Source organism: Bombus bifarius, unplaced genomic scaffold (assembly GCF_011952205.1).
Source record: "Bombus bifarius isolate JDL3187 unplaced genomic scaffold, Bbif_JDL3187 scf7180000007980, whole genome shotgun sequence".
NCBI classification, from domain to species: domain Eukaryota; kingdom Metazoa; phylum Arthropoda; class Insecta; order Hymenoptera; family Apidae; genus Bombus; species Bombus bifarius.
The window spans coordinates 935,825-955,364 of record NW_022884365.1 but is presented as its reverse complement, the minus strand read 5'-3'; the positions used below and the strand labels follow the sequence as shown (position 1 = coordinate 955,364).

The 19,540-nt window shown below is 43.5% G+C and overlaps 1 protein-coding gene across 1 annotated transcript in view; it reads right to left on the bottom strand.

Annotated features, from left to right (window-relative positions):
- Positions 1-19,540, bottom strand: part of LOC117204789 (homeobox protein homothorax-like) — a 244,673-nt gene that overhangs the window by 110,624 nt on the left and 114,509 nt on the right. The window contains exon 5 of the mRNA XM_033442521.1: positions 16,513-16,589. Within this exon, the coding sequence (XP_033298412.1) occupies positions 16,513-16,589 (77 nt within the window). The remainder of the gene's footprint in view (positions 1-16,512; positions 16,590-19,540) is intronic.

Below are 19,540 nucleotides of genomic sequence, written 5' to 3'. Positions count from 1 at the left end.
TGTGTGGCCTGATTTAGGTAAAGTGTTACGCGACGTAACACAAACTACTAGAAATATTTAGTGATAAATTTAATAAAATTAACATTAATTTTTATCAAGACAAAAACATAATTATTATATAGTTATTCTTTCTTATTATACTTCCATATTTCATATTTAAGTACATATTAGAGCTCGGTTTGATTAGTAATAACGTTAACATTTTTGTTCACAGTAAGATACAACAAAATATAATCTACATTGCAGAAACATTAATCAAAAGCTCAGTTTCCCTAAACTCGTCGACGTTCAAAAATCAATAGACTACACCATGCACCCTATTCACCCTCCGCTGCACCCTCAGCGTGCAAGGTGAAAAATAATCACTCCAGCCGCGAAGGCATATGCTCACTTGAGGCGGATCACGAAAAGGCTGAAGGGTTGTGTTTTGGTTCGCCATCCAAGCAACCGAGCACTCGGAGGGTGGCAGATTGTTTGATGGTTGATTGTCGCGCACCGCTTCGGGGGTCGTCTGATTGGGTCGCCGCGAAACATCTGCCGGCCTCCCGCGGGGCTCCACGACGACAATCATCCTACAATCGCGAGGTAATACACCGAAAGACGTCTTCATTCGGCTAGGGGAACACGTCGGATGAAAACGGAGGATTTGTCAGATCGGGACGGAGAAGTCAGCCGGGCCGTGTGTCGCGTGATAAACGAGTCCCCACGATTAGTGTGCCACTCTCTCTGTACTAACACGTTTGAGGTTTAACATAGCTTAGATTGCGACGAAATTATCGAGAAAAGCGAATGGAGATGTTCTAATTGCAAATATACAGTGGCTACAAATAAAAGATTATTTGCATATATCCTTATCTTGTTATGAAATGTATTTTTCAATGTATGAAATGATAAACTCAATGAAATTCAATGAAATGTATTTTTGAGCCTAATTAATTGATATATAAATGTTATAATAATACACATGCATAATGGTGTGCAGATATTTTTCACAATTATTATAGGTCCATGAGATCCTATGATCCCATACTAGAATCGTCAGCAATTAAAGCGTAAATAAAAGAAAGCGAATAAATTGCGTATATATGAAAAAGAATATAATGCATTCATATCTTCGCTATTATAAAGTTAAGCAAATTTCATGAAACATTATGAACTGATCACGTCATTAACACATTAATCGTTTTAGTGTTAATATTTCCTAGTCACTTCTTCTAATGATTCCTAAAACTTTTCATTTCTATTCCTCATTTCCTTTTTTTACTCTGATTCTTAAGTACATAGTTCTATAAAAATCAATGCTTCATTTCTGGTAACTACAGCCTTAAATTACTAGCTTCAACTGCGTAACCTTTATAATTTTTTAACAAATCTCCTCGACAGTTTAACATAATAGCGTTTGTTAAAAAAAATATTCTCGTAAATTCTACCTTTGAACTGGGTCGTTCACCAGCTGCCACGGAAGGACGGTGGAGAGACGACTTTGAGCGGACCGGTGCAGGACGGGAAGAAGCGGCGGTATTGTGACAACGAATTAGAATCAAAAGCGACCCTCTTCCTTTCAGCCGATACGACTTTGTCCGCTCGACGACTTTCTGCGAGGGCCGGTGCTCATTCCATGGCAGACTCGCTCGTGCGCGTCATCCACCTGAAGCGCACACATAATCGCGCGGCCCGGCCAAAGAGGAGTTGCAGAAGAGAGGACCGTTTCTGCCTTTTAAAAGCGCGGCGCATACACCGAGCCATGGGACGAGAGGCGACTGGCTAGGACGGTGAGAGGAAGGCAAGAGGAACCACCGGCAAAGGACGGAAAAAGAAGAAGGGACTTTTACAAAACTCATCCATCCCCCAAACCCTGGCCCGCGTAGAGACACTGATACCTACCGGCTGACGGTACCCACCTACAACCCGACGACAATGGATCCTTTGCGGGCAAAAAAGCGTAAAAAGAAAGGGGTAAGAGGGGTTGGGTCGGTGAAAAAGGAGGAGAGGGCAAAAGAGAGCGGTCCACCTCCGGCACGGGGAATGAAAGAAAGAGCGGCAATGATGAAAGCATTGTCCCTGTTCAACGGCTCCTCTCCCTGTGAGCCTTCGAGGCGGCCAGACCATCTTCTCCACCTTCGCCAGCGCCCCATCAGCCCCTGTCCGTATCCGGCATCCCCCTCCTTTTACATCCGATTTCTGTTCTTTCCGACACTGTGTTCACCGCAGAGGTGACGTTCAAAATTATTTAAAACGACGTTTACAGGAACTATGGGCAACTAGGACGGTTGCCAACTTAGGACGGTTAAATCTTGATACTGATTTTACGAGCAACGTCTTCTTGGTTAGGTTAATTGGAAAAGAGAAGAATGAGTGACGGTACGTAGTCAAGTGACTAATGTGATACGTCCAATTTTGGAACTAGGAAAGTTGTGTAGTAAGTTTTAGCACGAATTATCTATAGCATTTTTATACTCGGAATTCACTATTCTACGTAATATTCTATGTAATAGTAATTAAGAAAAATATGATTATATGTTTCCTTAAACTTTAATACTCTGATACTGTTATTAAACTTTGATATGTAGCATTTTCATCTATTATTATTTGATATAGCGAACACATTTGAATTGCTATAGGTAGCAGTGTCTGAATCACGGTTCGAACAGCAAATATCGAGACACGACTTAACACGGAAGTAATTACTCGGTCCACATTCTGCCCTCGAGAACGTCCGGACACGTGTCCGTCTGAGGCGAGCTTCCACGAAGATTACGAGACGTGCAACCCCAATTCAGGAATGTAATTCGAGAAGCCAAGTGTTTGCGTGTCTTCGAACGTCGGAGTCCCACGAGCCGATCACAGAAGACCCTTGACTCGTCCCGCGTAATAACGCGATAATCTTCTCGTGCAAAACAAATAATGGGGGTTCCTGCCCCTTGGCTAACTTCAACCCTTTTCCTGAAACTCTGCGATGAAGGAGAGAGAGAAAGAGAGAGAACAATCCCCGATGATCGATCACAATCGGCTCCTTTCGTTCGAGGGTGTTCTTCGCAACGTCGACGCTCGCAGAGAATACAGCCTATACAGGGGTTTAGGGTTACGACCCCTACGCAGCCGTCGCGCTGTTATTCTTCCAACGAAAACTATTTACAAAGTCGGGGCTAATGGCATCAAGAGATTTCGCTCCATATGCCTCGACGCCCCTGCCAGAATTTCGCTCGTTACTACGACTCTCTTGCTTTCTTCTACGACATTAGCGTACTGTTTCTAACCAGATCCACTGAGCCTCCAGTGGCGTACCATCTCCTTTCTTTCGAATTTTTCTATTTATTCGTTCCGTAAATGAGTCTCTCCGAAGCGAAATCAATCCGTTTTTTGTTAATTTCCTAATTTCGTTATACAAGTCCACGATTAACGTTCAATTCTCAATTTGCTTTTAGCTGTTCTCCCCAAAAGGATGACATAAGTGGTGGTAAAATCTAAAGTAAATTTAAAATATAGTGTTTATAACATCATCATTTTTCTGTGTTTTCCAATTTATGGAGTTGATCAGTGTGGCCTCTGAGCAGCTTAATGTCAAAGTTAATGAAAACATATTATTCACAACATTTAAAAATCTTTATCTTCATCGCCACGTGGCTACTTAAGACAGACTCTTCAATTGTGGCCCGACTGTATTTTAATGTAACGAATGATCTTACATATATACACCGAAGTTAATCGGTCTTCGCAAATTTTTAGAACGCCGACACTTGTTGTGAGATCATAAATACTATCAGCTTTAGGTTTAAACGATTACATGTCATCGAAGCTTTTAGTGGCCCCGTCAAAGTCAAAAACGTCCTTCCTGCCTACGCCAGTGATAATGCCGCTTCTGAACGAGCGTAAAACGAGCCGAGGAAGGGGCCAGCAAATGCACGTGTGGAGCGTAATGCAATAAAAGTTTGTCGAGTGGGTTGAAACGTATGCATATTGACCCGGTCAATCTCGTAACGCTACCGATCATCCACACCTCCATCTTCCTCGCCCCTCCATATTGGTGTCGGTTTCCACGGCTCACCATTGCGTAGGTGCGATCCGTTCATTGAAACGCATTTAACTCGATTTCCAGGACCGGTCTCCATAACACACAGCTCTTTGTCGCCTCGTATGCAAATCGTCCTTGAGAAAACGAGAGACGTACGTACGTGCGTAATTCACGCTGCTTTTCAAAGTCCAAACACGTTACTCGTGTAATTCTCCTACTAAAACCAATCGACACGTACTACATCGCAATCAAATCACACGCTAAAACGTGTCATCCCCTTCATAATATCGATTACATTTGCCCTTAATTTTCCACCGACCAAGTATACAAACGAGTGACAATGGTGTTTTCACAGGTCAACATCCGTACTCGAGAAGAATCGAGAAGGACCGCTAAGTCTACGAAAACGGCGGCTCATTGTGAGAATTTAATTGACCGAGAGCCCGACAATCCCAATCTCGAAACTACCAGCGGAATCGTGGAACAACGTGGATCCACAGAGCGCACCCCTTCGCTCTCGACTTCGGTACCCCTTTCACTCGTGTACACCAACCCTTTCTCGGTCGTCGCCCGTCACGAACGCCTATTCTTCTCGCGTTCTCCTCGTGGCTGCTGCCCCCGCCTACACTCACCCCTAATATCGTCTCGCCCCCTTCGCGACCACGGTTCTTCTCTCCCTTTCGCACAGGCGAACGCGCACAGCGCTCACAAATGGAAAACGGATTGATTAATCGTAGTAATTACCGATCAGCCCCCGCTAATTAGATATCCGACTCCTGCCCACCCTACGGCCCCCAGAGGGTTTCCCGCTTCGCTATACGGGACATAGTGATGGCGGTGGTGGTCGTACCACTGCGAAAGGGGACTTCGCAGACGACCGACGGTACTTGATGAGAGAGAGACGCCGTCAGCCAGCTGAGGGTGGAAAGCACTGCTAAATGAGATTGTTACACGAAGCCAGCCAATGAGTCCGAATCAACGATGTGTACTACACGATTTTGGATTTCTCTGGCTGGACGAACGCACCAGCTGCGCATGCATTGCTTAGTCTCGTTTGTCAAACGTGACGTGTATTCTTTGAGTTATCTTTGAGCTTGTGGCCTTATTGTTAATAGGGTTTGCTAACTTCTACCATTTATCTTGGATGATACGTTCGTTGCACCTCTTCGTTTTCTAATTAATATTTTGTTTCTGGAGTCTTTAGAAATTCATTCAAATAAATTTATCGTTCTACGAACGATACTACACTGAGTAATTCGAATGGTACACGAAAGTCGGTCGATTATTAGAACTATCACAATTTAAACAAATGATATGAAGAAAGAATTTCACCAAGCCGAAAACGAAACAAGGAATCGATCAAAGAACTTTCAGGTAAGCTCTTGCAAAGAATACTGAAGACAAATATTCCGTTTACCACACCTATGCAAATGTTTCTGCTAGCTTACTGGCATTTTGACAACAGTGAACTTATCAAATATCGAAGAAAAAATTTTTTCAAGCATCTTTAAACGACATTCTACTAAAGGACACTAAACACACAAACCATCGACCCTACCGAAACAATCGATCCTAATGAAATATCCAATTTCAGCATGATCCAATTTCCACCAACATCAAACCAAAGTTTTCGCACATTTTTCTACGTATCACTCGATGACTACCAAACAGTCTGGCAACGAACGTTGCTCCATTCCCTTTGGTCCGCTTCTATCGCAGCACCATCAATCGCGCGGCGAGGCGCGCGAGCTCCTGCGGGCCTCCTTCGCGTCGCGGATCAAGCTCGACGTTGTGCAGGCTCGTTTGTACGTTGTAAGAGCAGGTGATGCCGGGGACCGTAAGTCAGCCGGGTGTACGGTGTCACCGGTGCGCGCTCGTATCGCGTCACTCCATCACCTCGAGGCCCTTTCTCGCACCGCTGACGCGCCTTACACGGCTGCCCCAAGATTTTCAACTCGGTCGAGCATGAGCGCGGGGGCTTCGGTTACCCTACAGAGTTTCAGCAGCGGCCGCGACCCACGATAAACTTGGATCCTTGTCACGCATCCGGATCTTCCGTCGTCTCCAGAAATCCAAGAGCCTCGAGGTACACCGGGCTCGAAAGTGTATAGGATGTTCATACGCTTCCGTGGTATAAATTTGCAGTTTCGAAGATTTTTAAGATGCAGGAAGGTGTGTTCTTTGTGGTCTGGTTGATCAATATTTAATAATCTGTTGCTTTTTGAGTTTCTTAGATGATCCACCATAAATCCTCTTGAAATGTTAATCACACGTTTTTCAAAAGGCTGCACGTTCTAACATCGTTGTTTTATTTTCCTTGCTGTGGTACGAATTATGGGACTGAATAAATAAAGGGGAATTGTATTTATAATGAACTATTTTCGAATTCATTTTAATCATTGTGATACGATATTTTTTCGCATATGAAGGGGTTGAAATATGGACACGAAGATAGAGTATTACGATTCTTATTCAAATGGTTTATACAAATTAAAATTACTTTTTAGCGCCATATAAAGAAAAATTTCTCCGAGAGATCAATTTTCCCAATCCCAGGAACAGCATCAGAAAGAGAAGGAATTTTTCTTTTACCCGACAAAGGCCGACTCGTGCACCGAAGGTCCTGCTTCCCGGAACGAGCTCATTTGCGGCGAATCGGCTGTTCTCCAGCTCTCACGGCTAATCGAATCGCCTAATCTTCGTCGGATTCGAGTCGAATCGCTCCTTACACGGAATGCAAACGACTCAGGCCGTATCCCGCGCAACCTTTCTTCCCACGAGGACCAGGAACAGAAAGCGTCGCCCACCATAAATCCAGCCAATACAAACCGACCAAGAGGATCAACCTGTACAATCCCACCTGTACTTCACGCAAACATTACCAAACTCCGTTTGCCTCGTATCAAACGGCAGTCTAACTATACCATATTCAATTACCACGTCTTATTTAAACGCTGTCTGTAGGTTCCGTGGTGGTTCACGTTAACAAAACACGTTGCCACCTCCGCGCATCCGGATGATTTACCATCAGCCATCATTCCATCGTCCCGACAGCGATGGTTTTGGCCCAGCAACGTTTTCGCGGAACGCGTAAAAGAGATTAGTTCGGCCGTGGCCGCAGAAGTGACGTTTAATGGCCATTGCGCTCAAAACTGCGACAACCGCGCGCGCCCGGTGCAACAATATTTGCGAAGCACGCGGCACAAGTAGGATCGGCGATGTGACGAGGAAGGGAGGGTGCAGTGTCGACCAAGGGGGAGGGATATTAACATCCGGTCTGAGGATTTACGGCGCCATTCGCGTGGCTCCCGGGTCTCGGACGATTTTGTAAAACGAAACGTCTCGTTAGCAAGTCGCTTACAGCCGAACGCTCTGCGTGTCCACGTGTTATATGCATGTGTATATATAGACATGGATGTACGTACACGTTTATAACGTACACACCGGGACGAAGACTGCTTGGTGGTTTTACAGCGGTCTAAATTACCCGTGCGACGTACAGTTATGATGTTAACGATCCGCTCGAGGAACCGCGACAACGACGGAGCAGGGAGGAAGGGTGGTCGAATGCCTGTACACCGTGCTAGTCGCCTGATGCATGCGAAATCACTCTGTGAATGTTACTCTTCGGCTCAAAACAGATATCGTATCGCGAGATGAAAAAAAATGGCGTGTTCCTTTTGATAGGGTGGTAAACGTGTTAGGTTCGTTAGCGGCGTCGATAAAGTTGTTCGTTTTGTTTTGGATGAGTGGACGAGTTATTAAGCTTGTTTCGTTTGAAATTGTCTACTGATTATTCGATAACGTTCGATAAGTCCAATAAGCGGTGTAAATATACGAAGATCGATGCGCATTGGCTTGATTTAAATGTAATTTCGATTCTTACTAAACCTGTACCTACCGAGAGAAATAATTTCAAGAGACTCATACTTCGTAGTCTATGATAAAATCGTTTTGCAAAATTGATATTCTGTGATCACAAGAAACTTGAACCTCCACCGAATTTGTTAGGCACAGTGTGCGACAATGTCTGTTTTAGGTCCATTACGTTACATAAGTTTGAAGAGGATATGAATACAACTACGTGATATTCTTTCATGACAGTATTTGACTACCACCTTTTGCAGACATTGCGGAGTTAGTTAGATAGAAGACATATGAATTGTTTCACAAATGGATGACGTATGACGGAACCAACGCGTACAGCATCTCAGTCAAAATCTTCATACAATCATATGGATGATGACAATATGAAACGAAATAATACTATCGTAATGAATTAACTCATTTTTACATTCCACGAAACCACTATTACTTTCTCATCAAGGGAATAAGTAAGATCCGAAGAACGAGAGTTTCAATAAACGCGACGTTGCTGTATGGCAACGGAGCCGAGTGCCAGACTCTTTTTCCTCTGCTTGGAGAACGAAGGCCGGGTCGGAGGACGGTAAATTTCGAGCGGTGATTAAGCGTCGTCTCGGGGGCTTAAGCGAAATCGCTCTTCGTCTCCGTTAACATCAAAATCCTCTTAAGACACCGGTTCGCCGTCGCGGCAGCTCGGTTGCAGCTGTAAGTGATAAAATTATTTCAACCTCCGGTCAAATAGAGCAAATCGCGAGCTCCGCGACGGACGTGCATCGCGCGAAGAAAAACACCTCGACGGCGATGCGCGCAAGAGCGCGGGGACGCGGCGCGGGAATAAATGGCCTGGCCGATAAAATTATTTCGGACGCGATGTTAAGAAAGGAAGTCTCGCGGCGCCGCGCGATACTCGTCGACAGCCACGCGGTTGGAGCAAAGAGCAAAATGATATACCTGCGAGAAGCGCCCTCTGAAAATTGATTAACGAACGTGGCTACCTTCTTGCGTAAATTTGTTGCGACTAAGTACTTTGGGAAAGCAAACGTTCGTAATAATTAATGTTCCGTTTGAAACGAACAGACTTTATAGTAGCGTGTGCGCTAAATACAAAAAGAAAATAGGCCCTTTATAAAGATTTATTGATCGAAAATGGTATTCTAGAAGAAGCATGTGAGCTAAATACAAAGAATACTGATTCTTCGCAAAGAGTTCTCGATCTAAAATGGAGATCGGAAAGAATAGCACGCTACGTAATAAATTATTATGCTTCTCAACGAGTTACATTAAAATTACGTTAGTTACTAAAGGCCACGCGATAGTAATCTAACTATCAGCGAAATCAAGAAAAGAGAAATAAACGTCATGAGTAGACACGAAAATCTACCGCAAATTGCGCAACGTCTACGAGAACACGCGTCATCGGGGATGAACGGGCCGACTGATAAACTTATTTCGAGCGAGGCGCACGAGCAGGGAGCCGGTAACAGCGAGAAACGGTCGTCAACGCGCGGCAAGGTGTCGACGAAACGAACGGCCTAGGCGATAAAATTATTTCGACGAAATAGAGTAAATGGTGGATTCGCAGCGGAGGAAAAACGCGTCGGACGCGGCGTCGAAATAAACGGCCTAAGTGGCAGTTGCCGCACGTGGGGCGGGAGGAGATGGACCGGGGGGACGGGCAGACCGATAAATAACTGCTGGTTTATTAGCCAGATACGCGACGGTGGGGAGGGAACGGTTAAATTAGCAGAAATATTAGTACACATTTGCGCCACTGCGAAACACGCTGCTGTTCAACGGAAGTAGTGACAGTCGTGTGTCATACTCTACAAACAAGGAGATGGAATAGAATAGTTTTCGAAGTATGTTTTCTCCGACTCGCATAAATTAGAACAACTCAGTCTTAAATTAACTTAATAATAAATCACATCAATCTTATTAGATTTTACGTAATGGAAGTGGCGTAATTGGATTTAATAGATCGTTTTGAATTTCGATAACGATGTTATCGTTACTGTTTGACTATAAGCATTAACATAAAGAAATTTCTTAATTTGATTTTGATCGACTAACTTGTACGAAAGTCCAGGATACCTCTAGTTTTAAAAAGATAATATTCTTCTTTAGCTTTTAGTAAATTTTGTCCTCGAAAATAATTTACAACACCTCCTTTGATATCGCTATGCACTGTACAATCTAACGAATCGAGTTCCACTTCCGACTGTAGGATTAATCAGCCTGGTCCAGGAGAAAATGACATATACGTTGTCCGATCGGATAAATTCCATCTTGAACTCAATTCGAGAGCTGTTTCATCCCCGCGATACACGATTCCTGGTAAGTTAGCACGCGTACGCGGAGGATCGCGAAGGGTTACACACGGTAACAAGCTGGCAACGCTTCTAACTACTGTCCGGGCTGATATATGTGACGGAAAATTGTGGGCGAAGGTAGCGAGAAAGAGAGAGCGGGACAGTGAGCAGAAACAGAGTAGCGAATGGAGAAAACGAAGTAGCGGAGGGGAGTGAAGGAGGTGTATCGCGGAAAGAAGAAAAAGGGGTGGTTGCCGTTGGGCGAGGGCGGACTGCGTCCTTCGTGCACGTAGACGCAAGGGGAACGCGTTTTATTTACGAATTATTTCATTTGTCTCGCGTATTCTAATTAGACCTGCTATTTCTAAGCAACACCACTGGCATCGTCCGTCGACGTCGTCGTCGCCGTCGTTCCTGAACGCAGCCCTCGTCCGAGCTAACGTTCCACGGTGCAACGGCCATGCTCTAATTGCATTACGGAAACATGAGTTTCCCCCGGCGAAATATATCACGAAACTTATCGCGCCACGAAGAAATTGCCGCGGCCCTCGCATACACTTCGTCGGCGCGCAAGTGCAAGCCTCGTAAGCTCTGCGGCCCGCCTACGTGCGCCCTTATACCTGCCCACCCACGCGAAGCATACATCACAGCCCGCACTTTCGGTCTGCGTGAAAAAAGAAAGAAAGCAGAAAGAAAAGAAACAGAACGCCTCCTTTCCATGCCTCTCGCTTCGTTTCGCGAGTTTCTCTCAGGAAAATCCACGAGATTCCGCGACCGAACATCGAAGTAACTTCATCGTTTTTACGTAATTTCTTTAATCTCCTTCCTGGCTCAACCACGATCGACTTAATTAACCTCGAAGTTACCGCGGAATGTGAAGAGCCGCACGACGAGCCTCGTCGAGGTTATTTCGGATGCATCGGAGCATGGTCGAGCGGTGAAAAGTTATGCGCTACTAATTTGCGCGTGGACATCGGTTACGGTTAATTACGAGGCCGGCAGCGACGGAAAATGTCAGCGATATGGACAGATGCCTGAGAAAATATTGGTGGCACGGGGGAGCACGTAAACAGGGAGCCTTGCCAAAAATTCCGCGCGCGTTACATCGCACGCGTCTCTCTCTCTCTCTTTCCCTCTCTTCTTGCGAGCGGCTGCACCGCCGCGACGCAATTAACACCGTTCAGGACTCGGCCGCGCAATTATCGTGGCATCGCGTAGGCGTCGCTAGAACGTGCACCAAATAAATATTAACGCGTGGCTCGATGAAAAAAATCCCGATCGCCGGAGGCCTCCTTAAACTTGATTTGTGCTCAATTACCGTGCTCCACGTCCACCACCCTTTATCCCCCGTCTTCTTGTCCCTTTCAATTCCTGTCTCGAGCCAACCTCTACTCTCTTTCTCCGTCTTATTATACGAGCTCGTCGTTTCGCGAGGCGTCGCGACGATTTTATTTATACGCGCCGCAAACCACCCGCGTCTCGGTGGCGTCGCGATGCAATGAGAACGCGAGCAGACGTGCCGGACCAACCGCGTGCAGCCAAGATGGGCGAAGGGAGGAAGAGGATGGGAAACGTAGAGCAATTCGTTTCGCATTTTATATCCGGCCGCAGGAACCGTCGCTGATTCACCCCCGTGGACGACACCGTAAACGGGAACGCGGATTATTTCGATCCTTGGTGAGGTTTACTGAACCTGAGACAGCCTCTGGGGAATTCTTACATTCCGGTCGGTATAAACAAGATTCTTGCTGAACGACGCCGATACATCGACGGAGTTACAGTGCGATCCGTTAAAGACTACGACAAATTTTTTGACCCGCAAGTCCAATGGAGATTATGTGCAACAGGATAGTTCAGTCTGAGAAGCTATCGAGTGTATGTTATAGAAAGTTCACACTCACGTGAAAGTTACAATCTTGTAGTTAAATTGTTCTTATATAAGCCGCTCGTTTGCCAAATGAATTTAACTCCGTGAAATAAAGAGTAGAAAATATCGATGAAACTTGGCCTGTGAACGGTGCATACTGTACCTATATACCGTACTTATTATAATATTACGCGAATGTTCTTTCTTGGTCACTAGCGCATCCCTTTCTGCCACATATTATGTAACTTCTTAAGCAATTATAAAAAAAATAATTCTCCAGAAAGATTGCAAGGATTATAACTTGTTTCTCTGAGAAGCACCTGTATCCCATTTCGTATACCTTCTCATAATCCTTGAAATAAATTGGGAAAGAAACGTTTAAACGCAAATCCAATCCCCTAAACGGTTCTGTACGAATGCGACGAAATTTCAAGGGGTGACAGCGGGGAAGGAACGCGTATTTTCCGAGAACTTGTACGAGAGCGGAAGGGTGAAAGGGCCGCTTAAACATCACGGTAAACAGGGGCCGGTGTAATTCGGATGCTGGCGCAGGTGTTACGCGGAAACATCTATCAAGATAGCGAGATACGAGTCAAGGGGGACGCTTTCGTCCTCTGTAAAGAGAACGGCATGGATTGGGGAGGGGGAGAGGTAACTGTGGATCAACTCGAAGAAACGAGGGATTTCACGGGACAGGACGCACTAAGCTTCCACGAGGGTGCTCTCTGGCTCGTCTTAACCCTTTCCGCCTCGTAACGGATCGCGTGGAATTAACTTTTCTTCAGGACGCGCGACTCTTCCAAGAGTTTGTCCAGGAACTTCCTTTGACGTGACGTGAATTAGGAGGATCTTTATTTTGGATTTGGATCAGAATTTCGTGAAACCGGTAGCTTTAATATGTGTCTTTACGTTTATAAAAAATAGTTATTTAATTATGGATATTGTTAGACTGGAGTGTTTATGCAAATCGATATGAAGTACGATGAACGATACTATGTGTCGTTATATTTAATAGTTTGCTGTTAATGAAACTCGGATTTAGTGTTCCACCACCAATTAATCGATTAATATATTTGATAACAACACACACGAACGTAACCAATAAGATAATTCCTAGAAATATTTCTCGGTCTTCACGGTTTCGATTATGGTCTACTCATCTAACTCAATGTTTTCTATGCTAGTGCTTTTTCATGACGTGCGCAAACTATGTTTCCAATGCTGAAATTATTTAGAGTAACGATAACACGAGTTCTATTTATAATACGATGCGTATGGTATGTCGTCGGTTTTGATTAGGATAAGAATCTATGAATATTTCATAAAGACACTTCAGTCTTTCTGAACTTCGTACAACGATAAAAAAAAAACACAGCCACGAAAAGAATATCAAGCGTATTCTGGGAATTTCTGACCACAAACACAATTTTAGAAATTCGAATTCGATAATACAAGTTGAGTCTAAAACGCTGGTCCTAATGATTTAGATGTACCCTATTGACTTTATGGATCTGATAAACTTACATCTGATCCTTTTTATCTCGATCCAGCAAATAAAAGGAATATTCATGCTAATAACGTTAAACAGATATCTCACTGATACCCGAAAATATTTGAAAAAACTCGCTCCCACTCATTCCCTTCTGAATTTCCTTCGAATTTATCGATTCGTCGTAAAAGCCTACTATCATAAGCGGTCGTGAAACTCACAATCGAATGTCGAAAACTAAACGATTCCCGTGCACACGCGCCACTGCCATCAAACTCGTGGAGAACTTGGGGATGATAATCCTGCGAAGGCGCATCGGCAATTAAATTCGCGTTTCCCGGAGAACGAAACGAAAGGCGGCATATCCCGCGAGACTAATCCCGGCCCGCTATAAACAGCAGTCGAACGATTAACCGTATCATTATGAATCATAAGAGGAACGAAGGCAGCGGCTTATTAATTGCGATCGTTCCGAAGCGGCATTCCGCGTATGGCAAATTGCCGTAAGGTAACGCGAACGACCGTAAAATGTAACCTCGCCATCTCGTTGGCTGGAATCTCGAGCGCGTGTTCGTTTCTTTTCCCCCTGCCCTCTCTTTTCCCCTTTTTTCCGTTCTCTCTTTTTCATTTTAATTCGAGCATCGATGGGGAGAGCGTGAAAAAAAAATCTGTCGACATTTAACTGGAGGCAGCGAGCCACTCGTAACGCGTTCCATATATCAGCGATGCGTTCGTGGAATGTTGCTGCTAACGATTATTGTTCGAAGGTCCGCGTACGATGAACGATAATAAAAAACGAGTACAAAGTGCATATTTTCAGATAGACTAATTTAGCTTGGAATAATACATACATAATTTAACACACGATCAGATAGTTGTTCAGAGATCGGAATTAGAAACCGTGCGGAAAGTATTCCAAGAGCAGAGGCAGCACGCCTTGTCGAGCTTATCAGCCGCACCTGCAGCCGCATTCTAAGCGGATGCAGCCACCTACGAGGGGCCGGTTAACCTGTTCCTCGCGACGATCGAGATCCTGGTCAGCGGACGATACCAGCGTTTGTATACCGCAGAAACCCGCGGCGATGGGCTCGCGGTGTCTCGCATTTTTCGCTATCGCGTTTATGGCGAGCGGAACCGAAAATCTCGCCGGAGTACACGCGCTCGTGAGTGCGTTTATCGGTAGCGTCAAAATTCCACAGAATTTACGGTATTCTTGTTTCGATATACGAACGTCGAATACAAGGAACAAGAGCACAGAGGCGAACAGCGAAAAAAGAAGAAAAACGAAGAAGGTAGAATAAAGAGAAAAGTAGAACGAGGCGGTTTACTTGTCTCGGAAATCGGTCGAGAGCGAAGAAAGACGATCTCTCTGTCTCGCTCCCTCGACGGCCCAGATACGAAAATCGTAAAGTCGCTACATAATAGCGGCTAGTATAATCCGGTACGGCACTTCGCGCCGAGATTAAAGGTGCATAAAGCGGGCTCGCATAAACGTTTTACAGGCTGCTCGCCTACCTGGCTGCCAAGCGTGCAAGCCGCGCGAACGAGATATTATTTTGAACGTCTCGTTACGTCGCTGCGTGGCCGGCTTCGACAGTGTTACGGTTTTATTCCGCGGGAAATATTCGCCTTACCCGTGTTAACGCGTGTGGTCGAACCGCAGCGAATAACAGAATAGAACAACCGTGGTACGGTTTTAAAGAAATAATCGTCGAACAATGCGACACTCTGAGGGTCGTTAAGGTTTACGACCGGTGAAAGTCGAACGACGATGACTGTCGGATAGGGAACGTGGGAAATGCGGATAGAGAGATAGCGAGATGGAAATTAAGAAAACGATGTTGTCACGTCCTTTGTCTTTTCGTGATTTATTTACCTTTACTCGGATCGATAAAATTTTGTTCTCGATAAAGGTGCCATTTGTAAATTTTCGATAATAAAAAGATAAGATTTCTCAGATTGGCACATTCTACTTTGTTGTAACTACGAGTCGCAAAAATCGAATTCCTAAATTCCTGGCCGACAGACCGATACGTCAAATTCTTTTCAGTTTGCTTCAATAGCTTTCCTTCGAACGGAACGCGAAAACCCATTGAAACGGCAGCTTTATCTTCGACAAGGGGCACGCCAGGAATCCCGCGGGCTCAACAATGCCGTCTAATGGTGGTGCGGAGACAGGTATCGCGGGAATTTCGAAATCTACCACACGGTTGCGTACGTTTCAAAGTGTTGTCGATACAGTTCTCCGTATTTCGCGCGATCGACGCGTTCAACTAACCTACTTGTCTCTGTTTGACTAGCTTAACCGACGAACTTAATGCGATTCAGATTTTATGGATAACATCGATGTCGTAACCAGGCAAAAGGAAAAAGAAATTTGTGTTTCAATGAGGCTAAGATTGAGAAAGTGTCTCTGGTTGGAAAACGAAATATTAACTGTCTGTGAAAGACTGTAATTCATGTAATCGATTTATATATACCTATTGAGTTGTTCGAACAATTCATAGCGTGTTTGACACCAGTCGAAGTATTCTATTTAGTATTTGATTGAAAAGAAGTTCCTAATTGTATTGATACTAAAAGAGACTAAAATGAAATATCTGTATCCGATTAATAATAAAGTTTCGTCTCCTTTACGATAAACTGATGAAGATTAAAACATTGAATCTGAATGGAATGTTGAATTTCATTCACAGGATGTAACAAATCGCGCTGTCATTTATTCAGGCTCCTATAAAACTCTTTTAATTGTCAGAAATAAAATACTCTAAGAACTTAATGAAACTCGAGTAAAATCTCTAAAGTGAAGTAAGAAAAAAAGGATGAAAACCTCTTCGAGAAAAATTCGTTGAAAAAGAATCATTGAAGAAAAATGAAGATTATATATTTATGTAATAAGACTAAATTTTCACATATTTCGCTACGAGTTCTTCGAACAGTTTAACGCAATAAATTTTCTCGTGGCACTCACCAGTTGTTAACTTGGAGAATCGTCAACCCCGTGTCCTGAGCCAGTTGCTTCTTCTGGTCTTCCGAAGGGTACGGATGCTACAACAAAAAGATACGAACGAACTTAATAACTTTCTTCCTCTAGAAATCTAATTACCACGTACATTTTACAAAATATCATAATCACATGCTATCTGCGACTAACTCAGCGAATCTTCCCCTTCGATGGTAATACTCGAAAACATTTCTAGCCAATGTTACATCTTCCTTACTATACGCGAGAGTAGTCGAGGCGAGCCAGTCGCAACTTACGCGTTATTTACGACGACACAGCGTCGAAGCGAGGGCAAAGCCCGGGTCGTTCCGCGTTCCCCGGCAGTCTATGCTTTTAAACAATTTATCGAGTGATTTATCGCGTAACAGGTAAGTGCACAGAGCGCATAGATGGCACGGGGGACTTTTATCTGCGCGACGGCAGTCGCATTACTGGGCATCGCGTCGTCTGGACGCACCTGCGAAATGCTATATGCTATATTTATTGCTGGGCAACAACGACAATAAAAAAAAAAAAGAGAGAAGAAGAAAAAAGAGAAAAAGTAAGAGAAGAGTGGTAGAAAAAAAAGGTCGTCCCTCTATAACGGAGCAACAAGCGTTTTATCGTGTTGTGTCGATGCAGATGCACGCACGACGATCAGTCCTTCGATGCTCGTATTGGCTTTCAGGGAAGACAGAGTTTACGAGAGGCCATTCAAGATATACGGGAGAAAGGTCAATGGTGGAGGGACACGTTCTGGATAGGCGGTTTACAAGATAATCTCTGTGTCGCGAATTATTGAAGGAAATCGACGGATCCGCGGCGATAAAGCCCTCGGAAACGACAGCTTTACATGACCAAGCTGGATTTAGTGGTCGCAAGAAAGGTCGTAGCAACTTCGTTGCTGGTTGCACGCTATGTCGTTGTAAATTATTCTCTTGTTGCGTTTTAACGTTACCCTTTTGCAGAAACTTGTTTCCTAACGGCACATGGACGATGTTAACTTTGCGAGCTATAACTTTGTTGCTAAAATGATTCCCCAACGAGGCGCGCCTGTAATTATGGTTTTACGTCGGTCGTACAAAAATTGTTGATTAAATGGAACATGTTGCAAGATTAAATATTTACGATTAAAGCGCCGAGACTTAAAACGTTAATGCTTAATAAAGCGAATGGAATTTCACTCCATGTGAAGTTCGTTTTATATCATCGCAAACTTTTCCCTACATTCCGGCAACTTTCCTATTTTTAATACTTTTAATAATAAAACATTTAATAAGTTATTCGTTTCTGTAACGAAATTTAGAGGATGATTATCGATTACTGATTATCGATTTCGAAAATTAAAAAATATAAACTAAGGTGAAACTACAGTATTTACTTGGTTTTATTTGTATCTTAGACAGTATTTAAGAGTTAACTACGTCAAAGTCATAATATAATTCTAATTTGTCGAAATAAAATTACACGTATATAAACGCCACTTTAAAATTCCATCAGGATACATTCAGATTCTCGCTTGCCGTACCGAAAAAATGATTCACTGTGACACAAGTGGCGAAGGGAGCTCGCCATTGGCAAGAGCTCAAAGGCGCGGCGGCGAAAGCGGAGCTAGATGCATAAATGATGCACTCCTCGGTTATTCCATCGGTCTTGCTGCGCGAGTCCATAAATTCGTGTATAAATCTCATCGTTCTCCAAGCGAAGTTACTGCTCGCATTAATTTCGCACTTGCGGCAACACCAACCGCTTCGATGCACGCCGAGCAACAGGAAGACGAACGACACGTGCCCGAACCTACGCGCGTTACAACGAAAACATTCACGCGAAATGTCTTGGTTCGTAAACGGTGTTAATCCCTGAAAAATATAATCTGTGAAAATTTGAAATTTAAAGGTGCGTCTTGATTCAAATCTTTCTTACTTGAGTATTTTAAACGTAATAAAAACAGTACGATCACTGATCAAGAAAAAGTGAAAATAAATTACCATCTATAAGTACCTAGATACATTAATTTTGTTAAAATGTACAATTTTATTGGTTTATATTACTTATTAAAAGACGGAGCAGTTATATTCCCTCTTTTTGCTATTATGTTTATGTTTTTCAGATACCATTATTCGAAATATCAGTAATTTTTATAGTAATTTAAAAGAAACTTAATTGTACGATTTATAATTTCGAAATCAAGCCAATTAACACCAAGAAATAATTTTATTGCCATAAACAGAATAAGGATCAATATTATTCTACATTTTTATAGCTATGATTTTGTAATTGAATAACATCCTGTCAAAGATAAACAAGCTTCCGAACACTATTAAACGATATCATACGTAATTTATGGATGTTACAAATAACTGAATCAATTTTACACAAGACTAAAATGCTAGCTGAATGGCCTGTCAGAGCATAGAATCATATCCTGCATTATGAAGAAAAAAGAACGCACGCGATCCGCGGATAATCACATTAATTACATCACGAGCTACACGAAACGCTCGTCCCCCGGGGACAATGCGTCGTGCATCTTAATTTTCATCTCTTGTATTAATTCCCACCGCGATATTAAAGTCGTCACTGAACAAACAAATCGAGGTTACCATGGATCCATTTATCATAGGAAGCATGGAACTCGTACGAATGTCGAACTTACGTACGTACATTGCTAGCCCTGTAGATATATCATGTCGCATTTTCACATCAGCAACTTTGTAGTTCTACTCTCATCTAAAACTACCATTCTCAGATTTCTGGCATATGTTCTTGAGAATCTTTAGGAGATTCGAAGTATCTTTCGTCGTAGCTTCACTCATGTTCAAGTCATTCTCCTCATGAAACCTCATTCTTTCAAGCGCTTTAGTGTTATCGTCCTTCTTTCTGATGCCATTGTTGCTTGTTCTTATTTAGGGTATGTATTCTTCGTGTTCCGCGTATCTTCTCACATTCTTTTTTTTTTTTTATTTCCTTGAGTCTTTTTACTGCCTTTCCGCTTCTTTTATGGAGTTATTGCATA